This window comes from Camponotus floridanus, unplaced genomic scaffold (genome assembly GCF_003227725.1).
Source record: "Camponotus floridanus strain SB8 unplaced genomic scaffold, Cflo_v7.5 scaffold43, whole genome shotgun sequence".
Taxonomy (NCBI): domain Eukaryota; kingdom Metazoa; phylum Arthropoda; class Insecta; order Hymenoptera; family Formicidae; genus Camponotus; species Camponotus floridanus.
Genome location: NW_020229581.1, coordinates 1,430,653 through 1,454,440, shown reverse-complemented (window position 1 = coordinate 1,454,440; position 23,788 = coordinate 1,430,653). Strand labels below are relative to the sequence as shown.

Here is a 23,788-nt window from a genome sequence, read left to right as displayed (position 1 = left end):
TTTTTTACATAAAAGTAGAAAATTTTAACGTAACATTTAAAGATGGGTATTATCAAAAGATGAAATATCAGTTGAACTTTAATGTGAGTTACAAGCGCTGATGCTTCTATTTGAACGGTGTCGATTAGCATCGCTCTTTTAACGGAAAATATAATATTTGACGATTCTCCCGCAGGAAATATTGCCATATTGATTTCAATTAATTTCTGCGGACATAGCTGTACGATTCATAGCGCGTTAATTACGAGCAGGGCTACAAATGTTAACTAATTTCAGCCTCGCGTTTCAACGTATTTGGCCGCATTTTTCCCGCGCGGTAGCAGTTATGTCTCTGATATATACACGCGTGGTGGTTAATGCTGTCGCTCTACGTCAAGCTTAATTTTTAATCCGCCGCGTAGTGCCGTGTCGTGAAATAATTCGCCGCTTATTATGCAAATTTAATCGCGCGTTTATCGCGAGGCGCGCTAATCGCAGATAACTTTCCCGCTTAACTTCACCGTTAGGATGCGTTTACTCCTTTTTATTTTCCGACGTAACAAAGGACGTCCGGGCCGCTTTGTTTTCCCGGCAGCAGATACGCCCGCTAAACGCGGATTAAACATCCCCTCTGCGATCCCTCTCGACGCGATCATTGTGTCGCCGTTCTTATAATCGTCTAGGTGGTTACGCGCGACATTTATGTTCACCAACTCAAGCTACGGCTGTTGCCGTCAACAAGCAGCATCCATTCAATCGCTAATCACTCCGATCGGACGTTTCTCTTTCGGCAAATTAAAATGGAAAAAAAGAAAAAATGTTTCCGACCTCTTTTGCTCTTTCAAGGTGTCTAAGCTTAAAGATGTAAGAAAAATCATTCGGAGATTCTGGGTCGCGAATCGAGAAATAGATACTTTCGCAAGAAGACGAGCCGAATAACTCTCGTGATGGTTCCGAGAGACAGATACTCCCGAGTGAGCTTAGTTCTCCAAAGTTTTCCGACTCCCATCACCTTCGCGAGCATAGTTGCTCGGGACATCTCAAAGCATTTCTATTATTCGGATCGTTCTACTTTGGTCTCTCGAGTCATTTGGAGGGATATTTTGGAGCGCGGAATTCTCGAATACGTTTCTCCGCTTCGTATTTGCTACCAAGTCATAGCGTATTCGGTGTGACGGCGATGTTATAACGAGATTTTACGTCAATGGTGTGGCATCTGCTCGCAAGAAAACGATTTCGTTTGAAGATTTCGTGCTTCAAAGCATACACCGTCTTCTTCGTCCCGCAAATGTATTGTAATCGAGGAAAATGCACGCCCGAATGTGCAGCAGTGCGTCCTTTATCGGCGCGAGCATTCTACATAGAGCTTTTCCGAATATTTGCACGTTATCGCTTGTGTTTGCGTCATGGACTCGAACTTTCAATTCCTAATCGATCCGAGGCGCCAGGCGGGAATCTCGGAGACAGACGCTGGCGTCTCTTTGGTTCTTTGCGCGTTTACGTCGACGAAGATATAAAAAGAGAGAACGAGAGGAAGAGAGAGAGAGAAAAGTAGTCACGGAAAAGAGTCAAGTAGTTTCTATTTTTCTACTCATCGCTCGAAGCGAAAATCTATTTTTTTACGCCTCGCGAACTGTACTTTGCTCAAGAAAAAGCCCGAGAGACTCGGTTAAATAGTCGATATAATAGTTGTAGAAAACGGGAATGCGATAAGGCGTTCACCATTGATCCATCAACGGTATAAAAACGCGCGCGTCCGCGTTCGCCTTCGCAGCGTGCGAAGATCTACGCGTCCAAGATGAATTTCGGGCAGCGTCCAGAAGATAAAGCGCGCCGATGCGCCGCATCGCTTTGTGCCGAAAGCGGCGTTTTCCCAGCCCGCGCGGCCGCGCTGCAGCTGCGGGAAATGCATCGATCGCCGATGCATTTCGATGGCACCAACGTCACGCTTTCGGCGTCAAAAGGCCAAGGTCGGCCTCGCTTAATTGCGTGGACGATCGCCGACGTCTTGCCGACACGCAGGATACACAGGTCTGTTTTTTTTCCAAGAAAAAGAAAATATTTTCATTGTATTTTGTCAAAGGATGAATCATTCTTTGACAAGAATATTAGCCTTATTAAATGCATGGAATAAATTATGTAATATCGATATATTTAAATATATTCATAAGTTGCATCCATTAAGTGAGATAAAAGAAGGTAATTTTCTCTTTTTGTATTGACGATATTTTTCAATCAATTCCCGAGCACGATATCGAGTAAAAATTATTTCGAGGAGTCTTTTAAATTTCTCGACGCTTTATTCACATATCATAAGTTCTTTTCGCGTTGATTACCTGAAAATATGAATGACATTCGTCTGTTCTCGAATCATCTCTGTAAGTAGCTCGTTAGAGGGCGGATTTACTTAAGAAGATAAAGAACCGTATGACGTAGTCAAACTATTATAATTACGTAATCCTTATTAAAGTTTGTAGGCTGTTATTAAGTCAGGCTAGAAAGAATCTTTGTATCGGGATGTTCTTAGCGCGCGCGTTTAGTTTAATAAATGAGAGATGGGAACTCTGTGTGACTAAATAGTTTTGCATAATCAGGTTTATTATCGGACTAATTATTTATTGTTGGATTTAATTGACTTATATATATTTAAAAAGAAGAGTTTAAATCCTAGATTCTCTTATATTATTAATAATAGCTATAATATTATCTGTGTGAGAGTTTATAATTGGACATGTAATTTTTAATCATCAAAATATATTGTAGAATCATATTGAAATTCTTTTTAATTTTCGAAATTGTGCAGCAAAATATTCCACTCTCTTTTTTCGATTTTTTTTTGTTAACTGAGATGCGTTGAAATTTTCTGAAAATAGACGACGCGTATTTTCACCAATATAATATTGACACATGTTATTTTAAATTCTTACTCGCGACAGAATATCCAGTATATAATTCTCCAATATATAATTTCATATATATATACACAGCGCGTATATATGTGTGTGTGTATATGTATATATGTATATATGTATTCGTTTGATGTTCCAGGAGCTTTTTAAACGTGATATTATTCCATGTCTTTTAAACGCCAACAAATAAACAAGTATGTAGTGCATTTCGCATTTCATGATTAATATCTCATTTAAGGAAAAACAGGAAATTGCGATATAGAACTGAGTACAATTAGGACATGTCCGTGATTGCGAAATGAATCCCGATTGTACGGAGACAGATCAGCTTCCAACTAGCTATTTCGAAATGGAGCGCGAAAACGCGGGATTGAATTTAAACGACAGATATTGCATCGTACGTCGCAACAAAATTTCATCGCAAACGCGATTAATTAGGTATTTTTAAATCGCGGTATTATTGCGTTAAAAAAAAGTATACGAGAATATTGAATTTCTCATTTACATTGCGTTTATCGTATCATCGTTTTGACGTACGACCATTTTATTTCATTTATCGCATTTCTATCTTTGCGCGAGATATACTCGTGAGTCATAATTTTTCAGCGATGTCGATGAAAGCGCGGATTAAATCTGTTAACAGCCGTTCAAAGCTTGTAAATCCGCGTTGGAAATCTCGGTTGAGGAGATTTTCCAATTTTCCCCGTTGCCTATTGATTTCGCGTGAATAACACGATTATCATTTGTGGAAAAGGGGAAAGAAGGGAGAAGGATAGTACCAAATTAATATCAGATACTCACGGTTTGTGCAAATTATCATTTATTATCGTCAAATGAAGCTAAAGGGTCCAATTCGTACATCGCGATTTTTCACGAAATGGAAAATATTCTTTCGCGGAATTTTCTCTTTAATGTATCGAATACTGTTTTCGACTGATTACGAGTATAGCTCTTTCAGTAGCTACGACGAATAGAAAACTAGAAAGAAAATGCAGTCGTGAAACGTGCGCGTATTGTTTTTTCTTGCGCTCTTAAGCTCCATGCTTAACCAAATGGATGAAACCATGAGAATCTCTTTTTTACGCGATGCATTGTACGTTGGAAACTGATATTTACGCGAGTTGCACTCTCGAATTTAATCCTCATTCTCAATCGCGATTTGTACAAACATTCCCAGAATTTCACACATTGGCAAGAAAGACGACGCAAGGAATAATAACGCTAAACTTTTTTTTTTAATGTGTTAACATCGTAATAAAGCATCTTTCTTTATACGTGTCGTAAAATAAGTAAGCAGGTAAAGAATCATAGAGTGTATTGTGAAAATATAAAAAACTACTAGTTTCTGTTTTCGAAAATGTATAGAGAGGAAAATATACATTAGTAGTAATAAAATTGTATTGACATTTCTTTAATTTATAATTTGCTATCTAAAAAAAAATTAAATTTCACAAGTAATAATATGCAAATATCACATTCGTATTTTTTATGATGATTCAAAAATGCGTTTGTTCAATAATTTTTAAATTAATTTCTCTGCAATCATATTTACATTTCTTTAAAAAAAATTAAAACATTTTAAAGTAATAAAAACTGTTAATTTTTTTATACACATTAATGTTAGATTTTATTAAACGAAGAGCACAATTTCTAATCAAATTTTGAAAGAAACAAGTTAATTAAAAGTATATATTAAAAAAATTAGATATATGGAGATTAAATATATTTTATATAGTCTCTATTTATCTCTGATTTTTCTCATAAACTAAGCTTTGCAACGAATGTACGTGTTAAAATGAGTGCTGAATCACGATTAGATAAACGGATGAAATTAAGTTATTATATTTAGGGCTATATTTTTTTTTAAATGTATCAACTCTAAATATAATAGTAACTTCATTTGCTCTTTAGATTACACGTTGCTGAAAATCTATCACAACTTTTAATTGTAACTGTAATTACGAAAGCACTATTTGTATATGACAAAAAATCAATAAGATGAGGATATTTATCTTAATGCATTTGCCTAAGCTCGGATAAATTAGTTATTTATTTTTTCACTATTCATTGCAGAATTATTGATCGATGATAGAAAAAATCAATTGTCTTTCAATAATCGTTGTAATTCGGCATTTAATAAATATTTTGCACGAATATTGACACGAATTTATAAATAATAAATGGATAGAGATAGATCTTTAGTTTGCGTCATTAAAATATAATTCCAAATTGTATGGTTAATATTTTTTAACAAAAAGACAAATCACACTATACATATCTCCGATTGTTATAAAGCGTTTGATAGATGAGAATTTAATATTCCCACGCGTTTCGTGAAAATCGATGAGTCGCAAAGGTAAACGTAAAGTTAAAAGTATTCGATAGAGGTATATAACGCACTGTTTGAATCGAGCGCCTCGCGCGCCATATCGCGTACGTAAGCGTGCGAAAGCGTGCGTTATTCGGAAAATAAGAAGGCCGGCATCGCGGATCGATATGGCGGTCGTTTGTATTCCGGCGCGATACACTCGAGCGGGATATATCGCGGGCCGCGATTACAGCATCTAACGCGTATCTGGCACGCGATCCGGCAGAAGACATCGACGACGCGAGGCGACGCGACGTGACGCGACGCGACGCGGCGTTGCCTTAACCACGTTTGAATCCTCGCGCCCTTCGCGCCATTCCCCCGCGGCAGATGCACGAAGGTCAAAAGTATTTTAAAAATAAGGCCGTAGGCATTGGCAGATTGGTATGGCAGTGGACGTTAAGGGTCGGGTGGCGTTGTAATGGCAAAAAGTTTGCGAGAGGTGAGTAATCGACGTGTGCACGTTAGATAGAGGCGATATTTGGCGAAGGGTGCGCGATGTACGACGCGTAAGCTGCGTCAGATCGGCGTAAATAAAGCGATGCGCCGTAGGTAGGACGAGTGGTTAGAAATCGGGCATCAACAAATCGAGTTTTCGCGAGGAGGCTCGTGGAGGCTAGACGAGCACGGCCGACAATGGCGCCCAAGCCTCGCGAATATTGACATTGCCAAAAACATTACCTCCGAATATATCGGATTATTATCGTATACGTGGGTGGCACGTACTGCGTCGCAATTAGTGATCTAACCTCGCGGTGGTCCCCGTGTCGCGGCTTATCGCGTAGGAATCCGTCGCGGATTACTTCGATCGGGCGCTAAGGTTATGCGAAAAAATGTTTTCTGCACGTATAGTAGCGCGGCGTGAACCCTGAAGGGTTTTACAGTTATACTGCAATGTGGCACATTTGCAGAAGCACGGAGGACGTTGTGCGCGGGTTTAGAGCCGCGATTTAATCTATCTGGGAGATATCGTCAGGACGATAGGAAAGTGTACGCGGAGGAAGTGTGCGAGGTAGCGATTTAAGGGTTAGGGAGGCATTCAGTTAGCCAGGGTTTGAGTATAACTTTTTATGTAGACGGTTCAAGGCAACTAGTTTGGTTGTAGGGTCGGGATTGGAGATAGACAAGATGGACCAGCAGTATTGTCTACGGTGGAACAATCATCCAGCCAACCTCACAGACGTTCTCAGCTCCCTACTTGCTAGAGAGGCACTTTGTGACGTGACCCTGGCTTGTGTTGGAGAGACATTCAAGGCGCACCAAACCATACTATCTGCATGCAGTCCATATTTTGAGAGCATTTTCATACAAAACACCCATCCCCATCCAATTATATTCCTGAAAGATGTCAATGATACGGAGATGAAGGCGTTGCTGCACTTTATGTATAAGGGTGAAGTTAACGTTAGTCAGCATCTGCTACCGATGTTCCTTAAAACAGCGGAGGCATTGCAGATCAGAGGCCTCACCGATAATAGTGTAAATAACAAGACAGAGGAAAAGAGTCCATCGCCAGAGCCAGAAACGCAAACTGGAGTCAGACATAGCGATTCGCCTAATCTTCAGTCTCATCCTGAGAAAAGAAAAAGAAAACATTCAGGCAGCTACGATGTTTCCCTTTCTGGTCCGCCTAGTGAGAGATTCTTATCCGATTCTCAGGTATATAAATATATGTCATTTTTTCTAACTGTATCTCACGATGGATGACACATTTTACTTTTATTCTTTTTAACATTCATTTATTATAATTTATACATTTTCCATCTTATTATCTTTTGTATCTTTAAATTTGAACTCTAACTCTAAACCAAATTAAAGAAAATCATATTAGAAATGAACAATAATAGAATATTTTTTCTTTAAGTATATACAAGTGTAATTTTCTACAAATATTTTTGTTAGAATGTAGTTTATAAATACAAATTTTATTTTACTTCTCGTTACATTGCTTTGCAATAGCATTACATTGCTTTGCAATAGATATACTATATTTTCCTTGTTAATCGCTTAAATTACACATTAATATTTTTATTAAAATTTTTGATTTTGAAATAAACTAATATATTCTAAAAATTTTTACATCAATATTGTTTTGTGTAAAACTTTTGTGAATAAATTTATAAAGTTAATTTCTGTTTTATATATCAGTAAACATATGTTACTGCTTAAAGATCTGTTTGATTGTGACTCATACAATATTATTGATGAATGTTATATGTGTGTGTATGTGTGATTGCACAGCTTTCCAAATAACTTTATTTGTAGCCTTGGAGAGTTTAGGCCAAAAGCTAGTGTCTGTTGTATAATTCATGAGACAGATATTACTATAAGGTGTCTTCTATATATTTTAATGTACAAATTGTATGTGTTCAAAATGAGGTATAATTTATCCGTTCCAAGATATCAGGCATAATTTAACTATAAATCTATGTGATGCAACATAATATTTATTACTGACATCATTTAACAAAAATTTATCTCTATGTAATAATTATATAATAATTCCATCTATTATTTTTAACAAACATAATTTATTGATAGTTTTTTACCCTTAACTAAATTTTTTGTTGAAATAAGAAAGAGATGTAGCATTTAGAAAATATTGAGAAAATTTTTTTAATTGATTGTTTTCAGGCATCCTCACAGTGTAGTTACAAATCGAGTCCTTCTGTAATTCCAAAGTTAAATAACGCCCTGGGAGTTGAGATGGAAGAGGGTGGTCGACCCATATCTCCTGCTTCACAACCACAGGCTTCTATAAAACAAGAGGTGGATCATCACTTACCGGACTTCCATGACAATATTTCCCTCCCTGTAAGTAATTTTTTATTTGTGCTTTTATACATGTTTTAAATTTTTTTTTGGAAATTAATTATTTCTTTCCATATTTCTTGCATCTATATAGTTTTAAACATGTGTATTATCCTTCCAATAAATATACACATGTTTGAACACAATAGTGAACAAAATAGTGATTTTAAATATTTTAAATTTTTCAAAATTTGCATGTTATTTAATTTGTATGTAACAATATATATGTATTTATTCTTATTTTATCAGTGTAAAGTGATAAATATTTTAAAAATTATTATTCATATAAGGAAACATTATTTTTTTCCTCATATATATTTTTATATCATGACGGTATAAAAGATAAAAAAGATAAGAAATGCTTTTACTTTTTTATCTGACTTTACACGACTATATGAATTAAATATTTGCTTTTATATTTGACATTTTTTTATATTTATCTAAATATATAATTTTAAATTAATAAAAATGTACGCTACACATATATATATATATATATATATATATATATATATATATAATTGCTTGATATATTATTTCCATAATTATATAATAAAACATGATTTTTTTAATAATTATTTTTATATTTAAAGAATGATGTATCGATTTACACATTTATGTCTTTTAAAAAATGCATATCTTTATAAAATTGCTTGTGAATATTCTGTGGTGTGAGGTGTTTATGTAACAAGGCATTTTGCTACATTATTCCAGCATGTAATTCTGATCCTATTTATTCATTAAGATATTTTTATTGCATCCGTAATAATTTTTTTCGAAGACGCTCTATGCTTCTTCTCGCTTAAAACGCTTTGCATATTCGTGAATGAAGTGCGAAGTTCTCGTAACATATATCGTGGAAATAATTTTTCCTATGACAGAGTTTCGTTACTGTTCCCACAATTGATGACGATTACTTACCGTCATCCTACAACTACTCAGTCAAAACAGACATGGGAAGGAAGGGATTTTCTAATTAGAGATTACAGAATTGGCTTTTCTGCTAAAAGAGATCAATCGATCGAGATGTGTTGATTAAGCACATATCCTTTCCTTCTCTGTTGACAGACTAGTATGGAGTGGGAGGTTCAGAGAGATGGGAAGAGTGACGAAACTATGGATGTACAGAACATGACTTCAAATCGTCCAGATTCGGCTGTGGTGCAAGTTTCTCGCGAAAGTGCCATCATGGCTGGAGGTTCTCTCTGTGTCAATATGTCAGGAACTACATCTGAATTTACTGGAAATTCATATAATCTAAGTCAAACCGTACTTGTGAACTCGCACAATTCGTATAAAAACAATAATGTTTATCCAATGCAATCTTATTCGTTACCCGAATGTAGTTCGAATGTTAAAACAATTGACAGTGATGTGCATACATCGCTACGAATCAATCAGGAACCCGGAATGTCTGTAATTCAATCAACATTATGCGCGAATTTGCAGCGTTCTATTCCGCAAGGTAGAAAGGCCGGTAGATTTAGACCAGGATGGTTAGAAACATATTCCTGGCTGCAATACGATGAACGATCGAATCTTATGTTTTGCAAATACTGTAGAAAATGGAGTGAATCCATACCAGAAATTCGCACTTCATTCGCAGCGGGAAATGGCAATTTTAGACTTGAGATCGTGAACCATCACGATAAGTGCAAAGCACATAATCTATGTGTGGCTAAAGAAAGCGAAGCAAAAAAAAATTACGCTTACGCGACAAAGACCTGCTAGCCTCGATATTTATCGTATTCTATTCGTGCCTATCTAGCTTGTAATCCGTTCCGCTCAATTAATTTAAAAGAAATTATTATTAAATTAATGATTTATAAATACAATATTCACGTAAATACCATATTTGAACAAAATTTCTTGTCTCTTTTAATAATTCGTTTTAAAATTTAATCAAACTTGTAATAATGAGAAACTTGTAACAGAATGTGTTACAAGCATATTATATGACTACCCACAATCTCTTCGATATTCCTAAATCTTTTTCTTCGGTTCTTTTATTTTAACTTTAAATTTTGTAATTCTTTTTATCCATCATGTTTTTATTGCATCAGCAATTTTACAAGTGCATTCATACTTCGTTAAATGTAATTTAGTAGTTTTGCATATTTTTATGAAATGATTTTATTGATGTTAAAGTTATTGTTGTATGTAAAATTGTATAAAAAAATAATATGAACATTATTATAATATACACTATTTTATTGTGTTAAAAATACAAAATAAATAAATATATATATATATATATATATATATATATTTCATAAAGCTGATTTAGTATTTTTACTTTATAAAAAAAAGATGATGATATATATACATATTTCTTGCGATTAACAACATATAATTTATATAACAATTGTACATTTAAATAGTATATAAAATAGTACATAACAGTATAAAATAGTATATAACATTATAATAGTATAAAATGATTTGTACAATTTTTGTCCCGAAAATCATATAATTTTAATAAATGAATAAATAAAATGTACAATTCAAGTAGAATATGATAGAATATAATATGATAAATATTTTTATTTTTACAATGATAAAGCAAAATATTTTGAAGATATTTGAGAATTATAGACAAATTTAAAAATTTAAAAAAAAATACACATTGTTATATAACTATGTATTGTTAGATCGCAGCTAGTAATTAATAAATTTTCAATATACGAGATAAAAGGATGTGTTAAAGCAAATATTTCTGAGATGATATCATTCTGTGATGGGTGCTTATATTTTTGAATTAGAAATAAAAATAATTACAAAAAAAATTATTTATCGTTACATTAATTAGAATCTTTAATCTTCTGTAATTAGAAATTATTACTTTTTAGTTTAAGTGTAGTGACACATTTAAAAAATTTATTGCTAAACATTTATTCTCTTTTATTTATTGTTAAAAAGGTCGTATAAACTTTTATTAAGAAAATAAATATTATGTATCAATTTTTTTAAATAAAACACACCATATACTATTATCCATATGTGAGTAATAGTCATAAAGCGCAAATTACTTTTACATTATTGTCAAATTATAAATATATAATCGTTTATCGCTTATTTATAAATATATAATCGTTTTGTGTGCAGGGTCATCCAGTTGGACTGATGGGAGAAGATGGAGGGACCACGGCAGGGGCGCTCGGTGATGGTATTCAGGGGATCGAATCATCCGAGCACCATAATCCCCCGGAAATGCTCGACGGACTTGATGGTAAGATTGCACATTTTTTTTTAATTTTACGACCAAAATTTCATTTAGATTTAACATATTTCCTTATTTTTTTGTTTTGCATTCCAAGCCGTTCTGATTTGCGACTAACTTGTATGTTACGTGAAGATGATATTCGATATCGTGTCAGACACGACTTTAACAATCAAACATGAATATTACGCTTGTAGCTATATTAGCGATAAAGGATTTATCAATGCACTTTTTACGACTTGCTTTAAATATTGCATTTAATTCACCACAATCTCGTCAAGAGATCTGACTTTACGTCTCTTGAACGTTTGATATCTCGCGGGTGAAAAGAAAACGATCTCTTTGTCAGTCGATGTGTGGGAAATATGTTACATCTAAGAAATCGAGGGACATCTGCATGCACGTTTTGCAAGAATTTGATACGAGTCGAGTCGTACGTAGGTATCGTACGAAGCGAGCATCCCTCTATTTCCAAATCTGGCAAGTGTAGTGAGTGTAATTTTAGAAAGTGAAAGATTTTCTCTATATGTATGTATATATATGAAATATATATGTACATGTATATGCGTACATGCATGTGTGCATGTATATATATATATATATATATATATATATATATATATTTATATATTTATATATATATGCATACATATTGACAAGCGCAATATGCATCGCGCTGTGTGTATATACATATATATATTTTTAACTACATATGTATATTACATGAACCCTTGGTGTTGTGGTGATGGTATCGTGCATTTGCTACATTCAGTCATTGTGGTAGTTTTTAATTACGTGTGTTAATATATACAGAAAACATATAACAAAAACTCTCGTTGGTTTGGGACATGGTATCAGCAAATGGACTGTACTCCTATCTTTTTTTTCTCTCTCTTTTTTTTCTTTTTTTTTTCCTTTTTTTTCTCTTTTTTGTTGTGTCCGAGATTGCGATGGTGTGTGGGTGCGATTGGCTGAGTTCATCTCGCTGTTCTTACACGTGCGCGGGCGCACGTGCGTTCATATGCGTGGTGTCACATTAACGAACTCCATTTGCGTGAATGCGCGTAAATGTGCGCCATGTGTGCGACATAACGTGTACATACATATGTATGTCATATATGTGTGTGCATATATGTATATATACACACATATATCACATGTGGACATCATATATGCGTATATTGCGTGCACGTACGGATGCTGATATATATACGCATATGTGCAGTTTTCACGGCGAGTCTCTGTGCATGTCTTTACGCTGTTTTTTTTTCTATCTCTTATATACCCTTTGCCGTATCTTGCGTCACCGTGCCTAGCGATCTTGATCTTATATTCTCACGTCTCTCTTGCGCTGTTCGTTTCGATTTACACGAGTGAACGAGAATATTAGCAACAAAATGTGCAATCGGCGCATCAGGTTGCGCAATCCGTCATTTGCATTAATAAAGTTGCCGGTCGCAGGAAAAAAACTCGTTACGTAAGACGTTTCCCATACACATTGTTTGATACCACGAGATGAATAATAGGAAGCTAAACGCGATTATTTAAGAATGAAGGATCCGAAGATTCTATAATCCCAACATCTCTTAAAATTAGAGAAAATAAAATATTTTACTTTAGAAAACCCCTAAGTCTTTTTTTAACTTGAAAATCTCCGTCGATTCTGAGATTAGGGAATTGAAAGATTCAGACACTCGAGTTTTTGCATACACTGAAAAAAAAATTTTGTTGAATATTGCCAAAAAAATATTCTGTTCTAGTAACTGTACATCGTTGTACTGAACTCTCTGTTTTGATGATTTGAATAAGCTTTTTTTACATCAACAAATTATATCGGAATATTTTCGTTATATTTATTTGAACGTATCGGACAATATATTTAGTTGGGAAAAACAAATTTTGCCTTTTTCAATCAAGTTTTTTTTTCAGTGTATATTTTTACATGTCTAGAAAAAGTATATAGGTAGGAATTTAAAAGATAAAACATTTTTAACGAGATATCTTCTATCATTTATGCGCATTAATACGTCATGCTTATTTATAGTCATACGATTCTTATCCATCGTCGATGCATTAATAATAGTTGTCAGCAGCAGCAGAAGCAGTCTCAGGAAAAATCGTAACCCTAGCTCATTTTTCTAACGATTATTTCCGAAGCTAAGAAATATATGCGATTATACTCATTAAATTGATTTTGTTGCTAACTCTATTCTCCGTTCATATTTCGTATTCTCGACCTCGTGGCGATTTCATCGTCATCATCGTCGTCGTCGTCATCAGTAGTAGTCGTTGATAACCGCTCGATTATATATTCTTCTTGCGCGATTGCATATTCATATTATATCAAGTTAGTTAAAGTGTTGCACGAGATACATTATGCAATAGTTGCCAATAGTCGCGCGTTTGATCTCCGACGAAGCAATTTATGTATAGACGGTATTTGAGAACCAGGGAGGGCAAAGTCTATAGTTCATATCGCGATCTCCGTAGACGGAATTTGTCGTGCAAATATCGGAATTTCTCTCCTTATTGAGATCTTACATTAAAAATTTACTTTCTTTTCGATTTTCTTTTTTGTTAATTTGACATCTCTTTCCTTCTTTCTTTTTCTCCTGTACGTATTGTGACAGTATCTTTAGTCTCTTGGAACGCGATGAAATGACAGTAGAATTGCGCTTTTTACATTGGTATTGACATTTGTTACGAGTAGGTAATTATAGATGAGAAAGAGCACAGGGTGAAGTCCTTGATGGAATTGACTGAATATCTCTCTTGTTTTGATAAACGCAGCAAGATTTTAATTCTTTTTCTTTGAATTCTTCGTTATGTCCTTGGATCTTCCTGTTTTTCTATTTTTATGTCTACGTTATTTCTTCTGTGTAATTTCTTCATATATACACATATGTTTGTAGCGCACTTATGAAAACAAAAGAGGAAATTAAGCAATTCCATTTATGTACATAACCCTGTATAAATACGAGTGTGGTGTTCGTTATGATATTCTCGTTGACTTTAAACGTAATAGAGAAAATTCCCTTTTCTCTGCAATTATTTGAGTAGAGTGTGACTTGGGAAGTATATAGAGTGCTCCATTTAACGTTATCATCTACAATATTTTTTTTTCGCAATGACGATCTGAAGACAAAATATTTAAATGTTTTGAAGGATTTTGACAATTTTAAAAATATATGTTGAAATATGTAAATTAGTAAAAAAAAGTTTCGAAAAAATAAAAGTTTAAATTTCAATTTTATAAAATATGATAATACAACTATAAAAGTTACAGTTACATGATAATAAAACCATTATTTATAGTTTTATACATATTATTTGTATATTGATGAATGATACAAATTTATTACAATTTTATTAATACATAAATAATTTAGCTTTGTCAAAAAACCAGTAATTATTAAAATAATATTTATCCCGCAAAAAATTCTTGTTTTCGAAAAATTAACATTTATTTTGAAACTTTATTTTATAATTTTACATTTATAAATTTTTTTTATTAAACTGATTAGACGCGATGACTTTTTTTAATCCAAGAGATATTAGGAGATAGTGCAGATATTATTTCAGATAACATTGCGCAAGAAAAAGGAAGTGATTAAGTGTGATAACGTCGAATCGACCATTCTTATCTTGGGATAATACTAGTAGACACAGTTGGCATTGTCCGTGGACTATCATGATGAATTCATTGAAACGGGACCTTGTATTCCAGGAACGACAAGGACTTGCAAAAAAGAAAAGGATATAAGTAAAGACAGTCACAATAAGTTAGAGCACTCGCAGATCGGTATGGAGTGTTGCAAGGTTTGCGGAAAGAGCGTAGCCAACATTAAAAAGCACATGAAATCGCACAACCCCGACAAACACGTATGTCATATCTGTATGATATCGTTGACCAGGTCAGACAATTTGAAAAGGCATATTAAACTGAAACACGGAATACGAGAAGGCTCCTTGATCTCGCCGTTTATGCGTATGGAACATAAACATTTCTTAGCCAAATCCGAGTCGAGTTACTTGACTTAGTAACTCTTGCGTTGCATAATAATAGGCAGTGCGTACACGTGCAAAAATATATTAATCGCAGATTGCGTGAATTTTTGAACTAAAACTATTACAATTTTAATTCATCCAGGCGTTATTAAATTACAATAATTTACAATATTCTCTTAATCAGAACGCCTTAAACTATCGCGATATATATATGTTAGCAAACCACAAGACATATATATATATATATATATATATATATATATATATATATGTCTTGTGATTTGCTAACATTTGTCGCGAGACTATCGTAAGTTTTATTCATCCTTGGATTTTCGAAACCATGGATATTGAGCCCTTCAATTCTTCAGAAGACCTCGTATAACTCTTGTATTACTCTTACATAATTTATTTTCCTATCATAAATGTAAACTAGATTCGCGTGCATACATTAGGGAGTTGGCTTGAAACCGGCGCATGTGCAACTTTTTGCCCGTGTTTCACGTTTCACGCATAATTAGTAATAATTGCTACGATCAACGAAGTGTCACACGAAGTGTCGACCTCGTCGCACAGCTGTACGTGACGATTATATAGAACGATGTGCCGTTAGGCGCGCATGCGTTTTTTTTCTTCTATTTAAAGTACTATTATATTTAAATTAAAGTTAAATTAACTATTTATTCTTGTGCGTTTATAGCTCCTAAGTATTTAATTCTAATGGATAAGAGATCTAATGGGATTTCCGTTCTTGCTCAAGAGAACTAGAGCTCCCTTAGCTCTAATGAAATATTTCTAGAATCAATGGCCGGAGATCTCAGTGAAAGTAATATCGAGTACAAAACTTCATTCGTGTTCTACCTCCCGCTAATCATCTGATATCGCGTATCGTTCCGGAATACGGAAGATGAGTAACGTTCCTCCAAGATTACGGGGTCATTCCCTAATCTCGTAATCGCCCTTTTCATTTCCTCGAATCCTCGAATTGTTCTGATTCTGAAGATTCGCGGCTTGTCCGATCTCTACGTCCTCGGATTTCGGAATTTTGGATTACAGTATCCTTGACTATATCGTCTATAGGCGCGGCAGAGATATTATTTAATAATATTAAATCTCGTGCACATGTTGCAAAAAGTTTTGCATTATTCAGCAATCTTTCGATAAAATTTATTCGCGATAGAAAATGTCTGAACATATATAGTGTATTTTAGTGTTATAAAAACTTCATTTCATATATATATATGTATGCAAAGATAATAATGTATCATGAAACTTTCGTATTCTTTAACGTTTTATTCAAATCAACCTCGGTAATACAATATAATGCAAAGCATTTTTCAATGCATGTACGGAATATATACATATTTATACATATTATATTTATATGATTTATATGATATGAGGTTGTGAATCATGTCAAAGACTGATTTCTGTGTGAGTCGCCGTGGCTCAAAAATAGTCATGATGAAACTAGTCCTGCAGGCCCATAGGCTGTTACGAGAAGGAAACAGGCTTCTTACTTGTGAGCTCATTTATATGGTGCCTTTCGCTTAAGTACAAGGATAAATCATTAATGACGATAAATATATACGGTGAATAGTAATTATAATAAGCGAATACGATGTCTCCCTTAGACAGTGCATGGTCATACGTTCGTAGCCCTTCGTACATCGTTATGTAACACACGTATCCTTTTTTCGCCGTCTTCGCATCGTTCATGCGACTTTGGGAAGGAATGGCATCGAGCCAGTTTTTTCTTATCTACCTACGTTCTTTCTCTATTTGTAGATGCGACACTTTTAGCTCTTCGAGCCATTGAATTCGCGCCAATAGCGGATGTAGATCAAGCAAATATGTCGAAGTTTTTTTTTTTCTTGAAGTATGCGATCATACGTGCTAGCAAACGTATATCGGCGATACTCTCGCGCATACGTTTAGTGTCATTTCATCATTAATTTCTTGTCTCTCCGGATTCCTGATTATTTAAACACGATTATTTATCTCGCAAATCGAGAATCTTGATTTTATCCTAAAGGAAAGGAGCACATTACATGGAATTGTATATTAAAATACATAAGAGTACATGTTAAAATTGTACACACATTTTACGGGAATAAGTGTAATAAGGTTGTACCTTGCTCTTTTAATAGTTACAACATTGAATTTTTCTTCGTAATTATTGAAATTCGCTTTTCTTGTCTTTAAGAGAATTCCTCGGTATTCTAGCAATTTTTCGAAATATTCTCGTACGATTGGCGACAGCGAACTTTTGCTGTTTGTTCGTTCGTGTACAAAGCGACATCACGGTTTCACGGGAATGTAATGCAATCTCGCACGTTTGTTCCTCTCTCTACACTTACACGCGTTACGCAACAACGTGCGTCGTCTCGTTTTGCTAAACAGATGTTCTGGAAGCGTCACGGTTTTCGGAACTAGCAAAAAAAGTGGACGCGCAAGACTCTCGGGAATCTATTTATTTGAGCCCCTGAAACATTTGCTTTGATTATGAATAATGATCACAAAATATTATTTGTGCCGAAAGAACTATTCATCTATTTCTCCTATTTTTTTCCTTTTAATACGGAGATGTTATTTGTTTTTCCTTCGCTATTTCGCGATTTTTAAAATTTTTACAACAGATTAATTGAAAGCTATTATAATATATTTTAATGTGCAAATTTAAATTAATATGAAACAATTTGAACTACTTTGAATTAAAAATTTTAAGATATTTGAATTTAAAAATTTTTTAAATACAAAAGTCTCTTTCCACTTTTTCTTTTCCAGATACTTGATTTCTTATCTTTCTCGGAAAGAATGAGCCATGAATATTTTCCGCGAGATAAAACCGCAGACTAAGTCCGAGATCGATTGCGTCGAACGGTAGTAAAAATTGCAAGAGTTTGGAATCACATAGCTCTGTCAATGACACATGTATCGACTCTTTTTCCGTTCTGGCAACTTGACTAACGACAAACAAGCGCTAGTTCAGAGCACAATGTGACACATGACCGATATTGCTCTTGAGAATCAAACGGATTGGAAATCGTTGTAGAATCTCTTTGTCGAATAATAAATGAGAGACGATGTATATATCGAACGTTTAATATTACTTTTTACGCTTGGCGAATCATACGATGCGAGCATTTAATTCCGAGAGAGAGGGAGAATATATCGAGAAATTGTCTCTTCAGAAATGATCCATAAATATTAAAAACTCGGCGCATATTTGTTATGCATTAACATGGTATTTTCATTGCGATACTCTCAGATATTCGTACGCGAAATTTGGTATCCTCAAGTACGGGATCTACGGACGGCACGAATTCTTGAATCTCTCAATTCCATCTCCACCCAACAAGGAGAACACGTATTCGGGGCGACAATTCGGATCTGGTAATATTAATGTCGCGAGTTGGCCGTGACATGCACCTCGTAACGGAGCTTTCTGCATTATATATACATACATACATACATACATACATATATACATACATACATACATACATACATATATATATATATCATATATATATATATATATATCATATATATCATATATATATATATATCATATATCATATATATATATATATATATATATCATATATATATATATATACATATATCATATATATATATATATATATATATATATATACATATATATACGATACATACATACATACATACATATATATATATATGTATGTATGTATGTATGTATGTATGTATGTATGTATGTATGTATGTATCGTCATTGCACGAGACGTGAGAAACGTCGCATCACGGAGAGGCACTTCAGTATCATAATTTTGCGACCTTCAACAGCAGAAAATCATACGTTCGTTTTTCCGGGTAACGCAGTTGAATAGTGTCGTTGCATTAGTGAGCAGGACCCAAATGGAAATTAGTATCGTACGAGACCTTCCTTGTCACAGCATAATTAGGGCTCTCTTTCTCCCTCTCTCTATCGAGAAATAAAGAATCAACGTTTTGCAAGTCCCTACAATAGTTTCATTGGTCCATTGATCGATCGTTGCATCTAATTATACAGGATGCCCTTTATTACCCTAATTGTTCTCGCAGCGTGTTGTCCTCTTCTCGATTCTATCGATTCTTTTCAATAGTTCATCGAATTAAATCATATATTTTATAATTGCAAATTGATAAGTTTGATCCATTTCCCTGGATATACAGATCTAGAAACAAAAATCGAGAGAACTTTTGTACTTTAGGCTTTAATTCAACTTTACATTCCAATATTGGAAATTTTTTATATTCTTATATATTATTTCTATATCTTCATAAAATACGTTTAAACAATTATAATATTATCTTATAAATCATATGTGTGTTCAAGTAATTTCTCTTTATTAATTAAAATATCACAGAATATTATTGGACTAGAGTAAAATACATTTTTTTTAACAACTCCACAATCTTAACATTGTACAACTTGCGAGATTTTTCTAATCGGTTTTTCGTGAACTTTCTTCTTTTTTTTTTACTTCCGCTCTTTTCGCCTTTTTCTCTATTTTCCCCTTGATGCTATTGTCGTCTGCAAAATCACTTGGAACTTCTCTTACTCGATACTTATTTTCTTCATCGAGATTTATCCTCAACATCTATCGATCCTCGAACAAAGCTCCAGTGACATATTATATATTTTCTTTATTCTCGAAATGCATCAGTTGCTTAATATTCTCATGCATGAGCGAATACGATATTCGTCCATGAAGCTGAGATCTTCCAACCTCGATAAGCTCCTTAACTATATCTTCTCGCCCTTATTACATGAGCGCGTCTCACGGAGGTCGAATGGATGTGACAGTGGTTCGAGGACGAAGATAGGAGTGTCTTCAATAAGAGGATCACTGGGTAGAGATGCACCCGAGTAATATCCCCGGTCGCTAAGAGTCTCGTTTCTCGAGCACGCGATGAGAGGCTTTCGTCTCTTTTCCGCTCGTACCTGCTTACTTTAAACTCGACGATTGGCTTAGCCGAGTAGACGAAAAGCCATGCCTTGCGCCGATACGTCCTTGATAGTTCACTCGTCGAAGTAGCAGAAACTTCGTCTAACACGATCTCGCGATACTCATCATTAACCACTTAATCGTAGGAGCTTTATTAGAGTTCGAATCGTATCGACAATCTTCTCTAGCTTTACAAGCTTACAAAAGCTTTACAAAATGATTTTAAAGTTTTTTTTTACAGTTTTAATTTATTTATATATTTGCATATTCAATTTCAACAATTTTTATTTAATTGTATAAAAATAATTTTTGAAAAATACGAAATTCACTTGTAAATTGTGTCCCTTTCAGTTTTTTATAATTAGATTCGACTATAAAAAAACCACTCCTTTCTAATTATATATAACGCATTCCCCTACTTATTAGATATGCAAATTTTTACTTTTTCGTACTGTTTGCATCGCGAGTAACTTTTTAATATTTCTCGTACGCGATTATTGTAAACTTAAATAATCTAAATAGCCTTTGTATTCCATCAGTATCGAATGATTAGATATATAGGTAGTGTTATTCTCTTTGCATCGTGATATCCTTGTTATCGCCATTTCTGAGTAGTTCAATCAACCCTCCTTATGTCTCGAGTGGTTACATGTTCTGGGAGCGCTGCGATATTGTCTTCGAACAAACGGCATGTATTCCACAGACCTAAAGTGCTGTATAGCTATATCTATTGACAGGAATACTCGAAATGAGCTTCCAACATTTCGACTTTACGAGTAGTATTCTGGAAATCAACCGCATTGGAAAAGTTTGCACGACGGAATTTCCTCTCCTTGAAATTCACCAGACATATGTGCAAATGCAATTTTATTATGAATAATTATATATGTATAGAAAAAATTTAGTTTTATGAGATTATGAAGAAAAATAGAATTTAAATTTAAATATTATAATTGTATTATATAAATATATAAAATTCTTGGATCTTTCAGGATCGATGATTATTTTCGCGAGTTTTACATAATATCTTTCACGTTAATAATCGTAAATAATTCATGTGAAATCAAGAAAATTATTACCCGATCGATATATTATTTCTATGAAGAAATCGCAGTTCTTCAGCTCGGCTTTCACTGTCCGGAATTTAAGAAAAGCTCTTTTTTCGACAGAAACATCCGTTGTAAGACGACATAGTAGCAAGTACTTCTTCACGTGTAAATTTAGTGCGGCATCTGGTCCAAGAGAAAAATAAAAAAATGAGAGAAAGAAAAAGTATCGTTCTCCGCGACCATATGATCGTCATTCTCTGAGGGAGATACGAAATCCTGTACTATACTCGTAGACCGTGTAGACCGCTGTGTTGAATTCACGTGCATAGATCACAGTGCGTCCGCACTCCTCGGCACATATGCAATTTAGTCGAATGTACCGGGAGGGAAGCGCGCACACAATGGAGGGTGGGAAACACACTCTGTTCTCTTCTCGCTGCCTCGTCGTTGCTCCCTTTCCTCGTCATCCTCTACGGCCGGCGTTGCGTCTCCTCGTTTCTACCCTTCCAACATCCCTCCTTTCTAACGGCTCTTTCTGACACAGCAGTACGGCACGGTGATCGATGCCGGTATGCGAGAAAATATCGGGTTTTCATCCGTAAAATGATTGGACGTTGTTAACACGAACGATTTTCAGGCTTTATGCACCTGACTATTTACATTTATTTAATTCGTGATCAGGCATTTAAATATTAAGAAAATTCCTTTAGCAAAAAATTTTTCCAACGTTGATTAAAATTAAATTTGCATCTCCGTCTCTTTTTTGTAATTTTCCATACTATATCATCCGAGTAATAAGAGTAATAAGAGTAAGAGATGAAAGCTCCACTAGGGCATGCATTCGGATGCATTATTCAAAATATAAACCGCTGGCGTATATTCCCTTCGCGCGTATATCAACGTTGCCGGCCAAAAAATAGAGACAGCTTACGTGTGCAATGCCCGGTACAAAGTGTGTTAAGCTCCGAAAGGGCCCGTCCGTTTCTCTCGCTCTTCTCTGCATAATAAATCTTCTCAAGCATCCCCTCCATTGTACCGTGTCCTTCCCTCAGTCCTCCCCTTTCTCTCTTTCTCTTTGTCTCTTTCTTCATTACACGAACCACTGGTCTCTCTACGGTTCTTTCTCTCGTTTCCTCTATCTCCGTTGCAGCCAGTGATGTCTCACTAGAGAGAAAGAGGGTTGTCCCGTGGTCAGGCAGTGAAGCACTGGCAGCTGGATCGCGTTGTTCTCCGCCCTTTAATCTCTTTGAGCCCAAGGGTGCTTGCGAATGAGAGACGGCGCAGATCCTAAATTTATAAAAGATATTCGTGGAAATTCCATAATATTGAAAAATCGATGACGACGCGCTTCCCATTTTTCTATTGTAACCGTATCGAATTATTATTTACGCATTTGAATCATTTGAAAATAAATGTACTTTTGATGATTAGTTAAAGACAAAAAATCTTCTATTTTTGAGTAGAATAAATTAAGATCGAAAAAAGAAGAGCAATAAGTAGCCTACCTGCAGAGATAATATACGTTTCGGATCGATATTGAACAAACTGGAGAGGATATAAAACGCGCGTAGAGATCTACTCGTAAAGTTTTGGGACGCTTGGAGATGTCATTCGAGTGACTCCTGAATGATTCTCTTATTAATAAATCTCTTATATATAATCTTTTGCTCTCCTATACACGAGTGTACTTCTCTAGATCGTACTTCATCGATTCACTTGAGATAGAATTGACTCTTTTGTCTAATGTCAGCTTGAACAGTTGAGAAAATAGACGTTTCATTTACAAATGGCTCGTTTCTTTGCACAAACAATGTCGGACCCCCGTAATTTCCAAGAGTAGATTTCACATTTCCGCCCCATTCGTCTCTGTCTTGGCAAATTTTGCAGGAATACTTTTACTTCCTACTCCACTTCCGTGCGACGCCCACTGTAGGTCCGCCGAGCATTTGAATACGCTTCGTGCCTCGCGATTCCGATATAAATCATCGTGCGAACACCCGCCGGTGATTGTAAGGGTCGCGTTACGTCTCCGATAGGATCAGTTTGAAGTCTCGAATTAATCACGCTACCAAACGGCCGCTTGCTTGTTACACTAATACGTTGCTGCCGTCCGTCTTCTCCAAGTCGCGTTTTCCGTACTTGCTTCCTTACATTCTGGCGCTTTCTTTCGAATGGCACGCGGAACTCATTCGCGCGACACGATATGTTGAAACATGAGCTTTTTACCAAAGCTTACAACTAAGATCTATCTACCAATCTAGCAATTTTGGCAGTTGATCTTTGAATTTGTTTATTTATTATTTAGTTCTTTTATTTTTTATTTTGTATTTTATATATATATATATATTCTCTTTTTATTTAAATTATTAGATTTAATTTTCTTATTATTTATTCATTATGTAGATTTGTATTATTTTTTTTGTAAAGAATTGAAAACTTTGAGCACTTTTTTCGCACTTTATATCGTTCTC

The 23,788-nt window shown here is 34.7% G+C and overlaps 1 protein-coding gene across 9 annotated transcripts in view; it reads left to right on the top strand.

Annotated features, from left to right (window-relative positions):
- Positions 1-23,788, top strand: part of LOC105255291 (protein bric-a-brac 1) — a 51,589-nt gene continuing 27,801 nt past the window's right edge. For 2 of the 9 annotated variants that reach the window (XM_011264492.3, XM_011264493.3), the window contains exons 1-4: positions 5,182-5,698; positions 6,362-6,915; positions 7,891-8,070; positions 11,173-11,296. In XM_011264492.3, coding sequence (XP_011262794.1) covers positions 5,587-5,698; positions 6,362-6,915; positions 7,891-8,070; positions 11,173-11,296 — 970 coding nt within the window. In that variant the 5' untranslated portion in view covers positions 5,182-5,586. The other 7 variants (XM_011264491.3, XM_025411749.1, XM_025411748.1 and 4 more) reach the window with 6 other exon arrangements.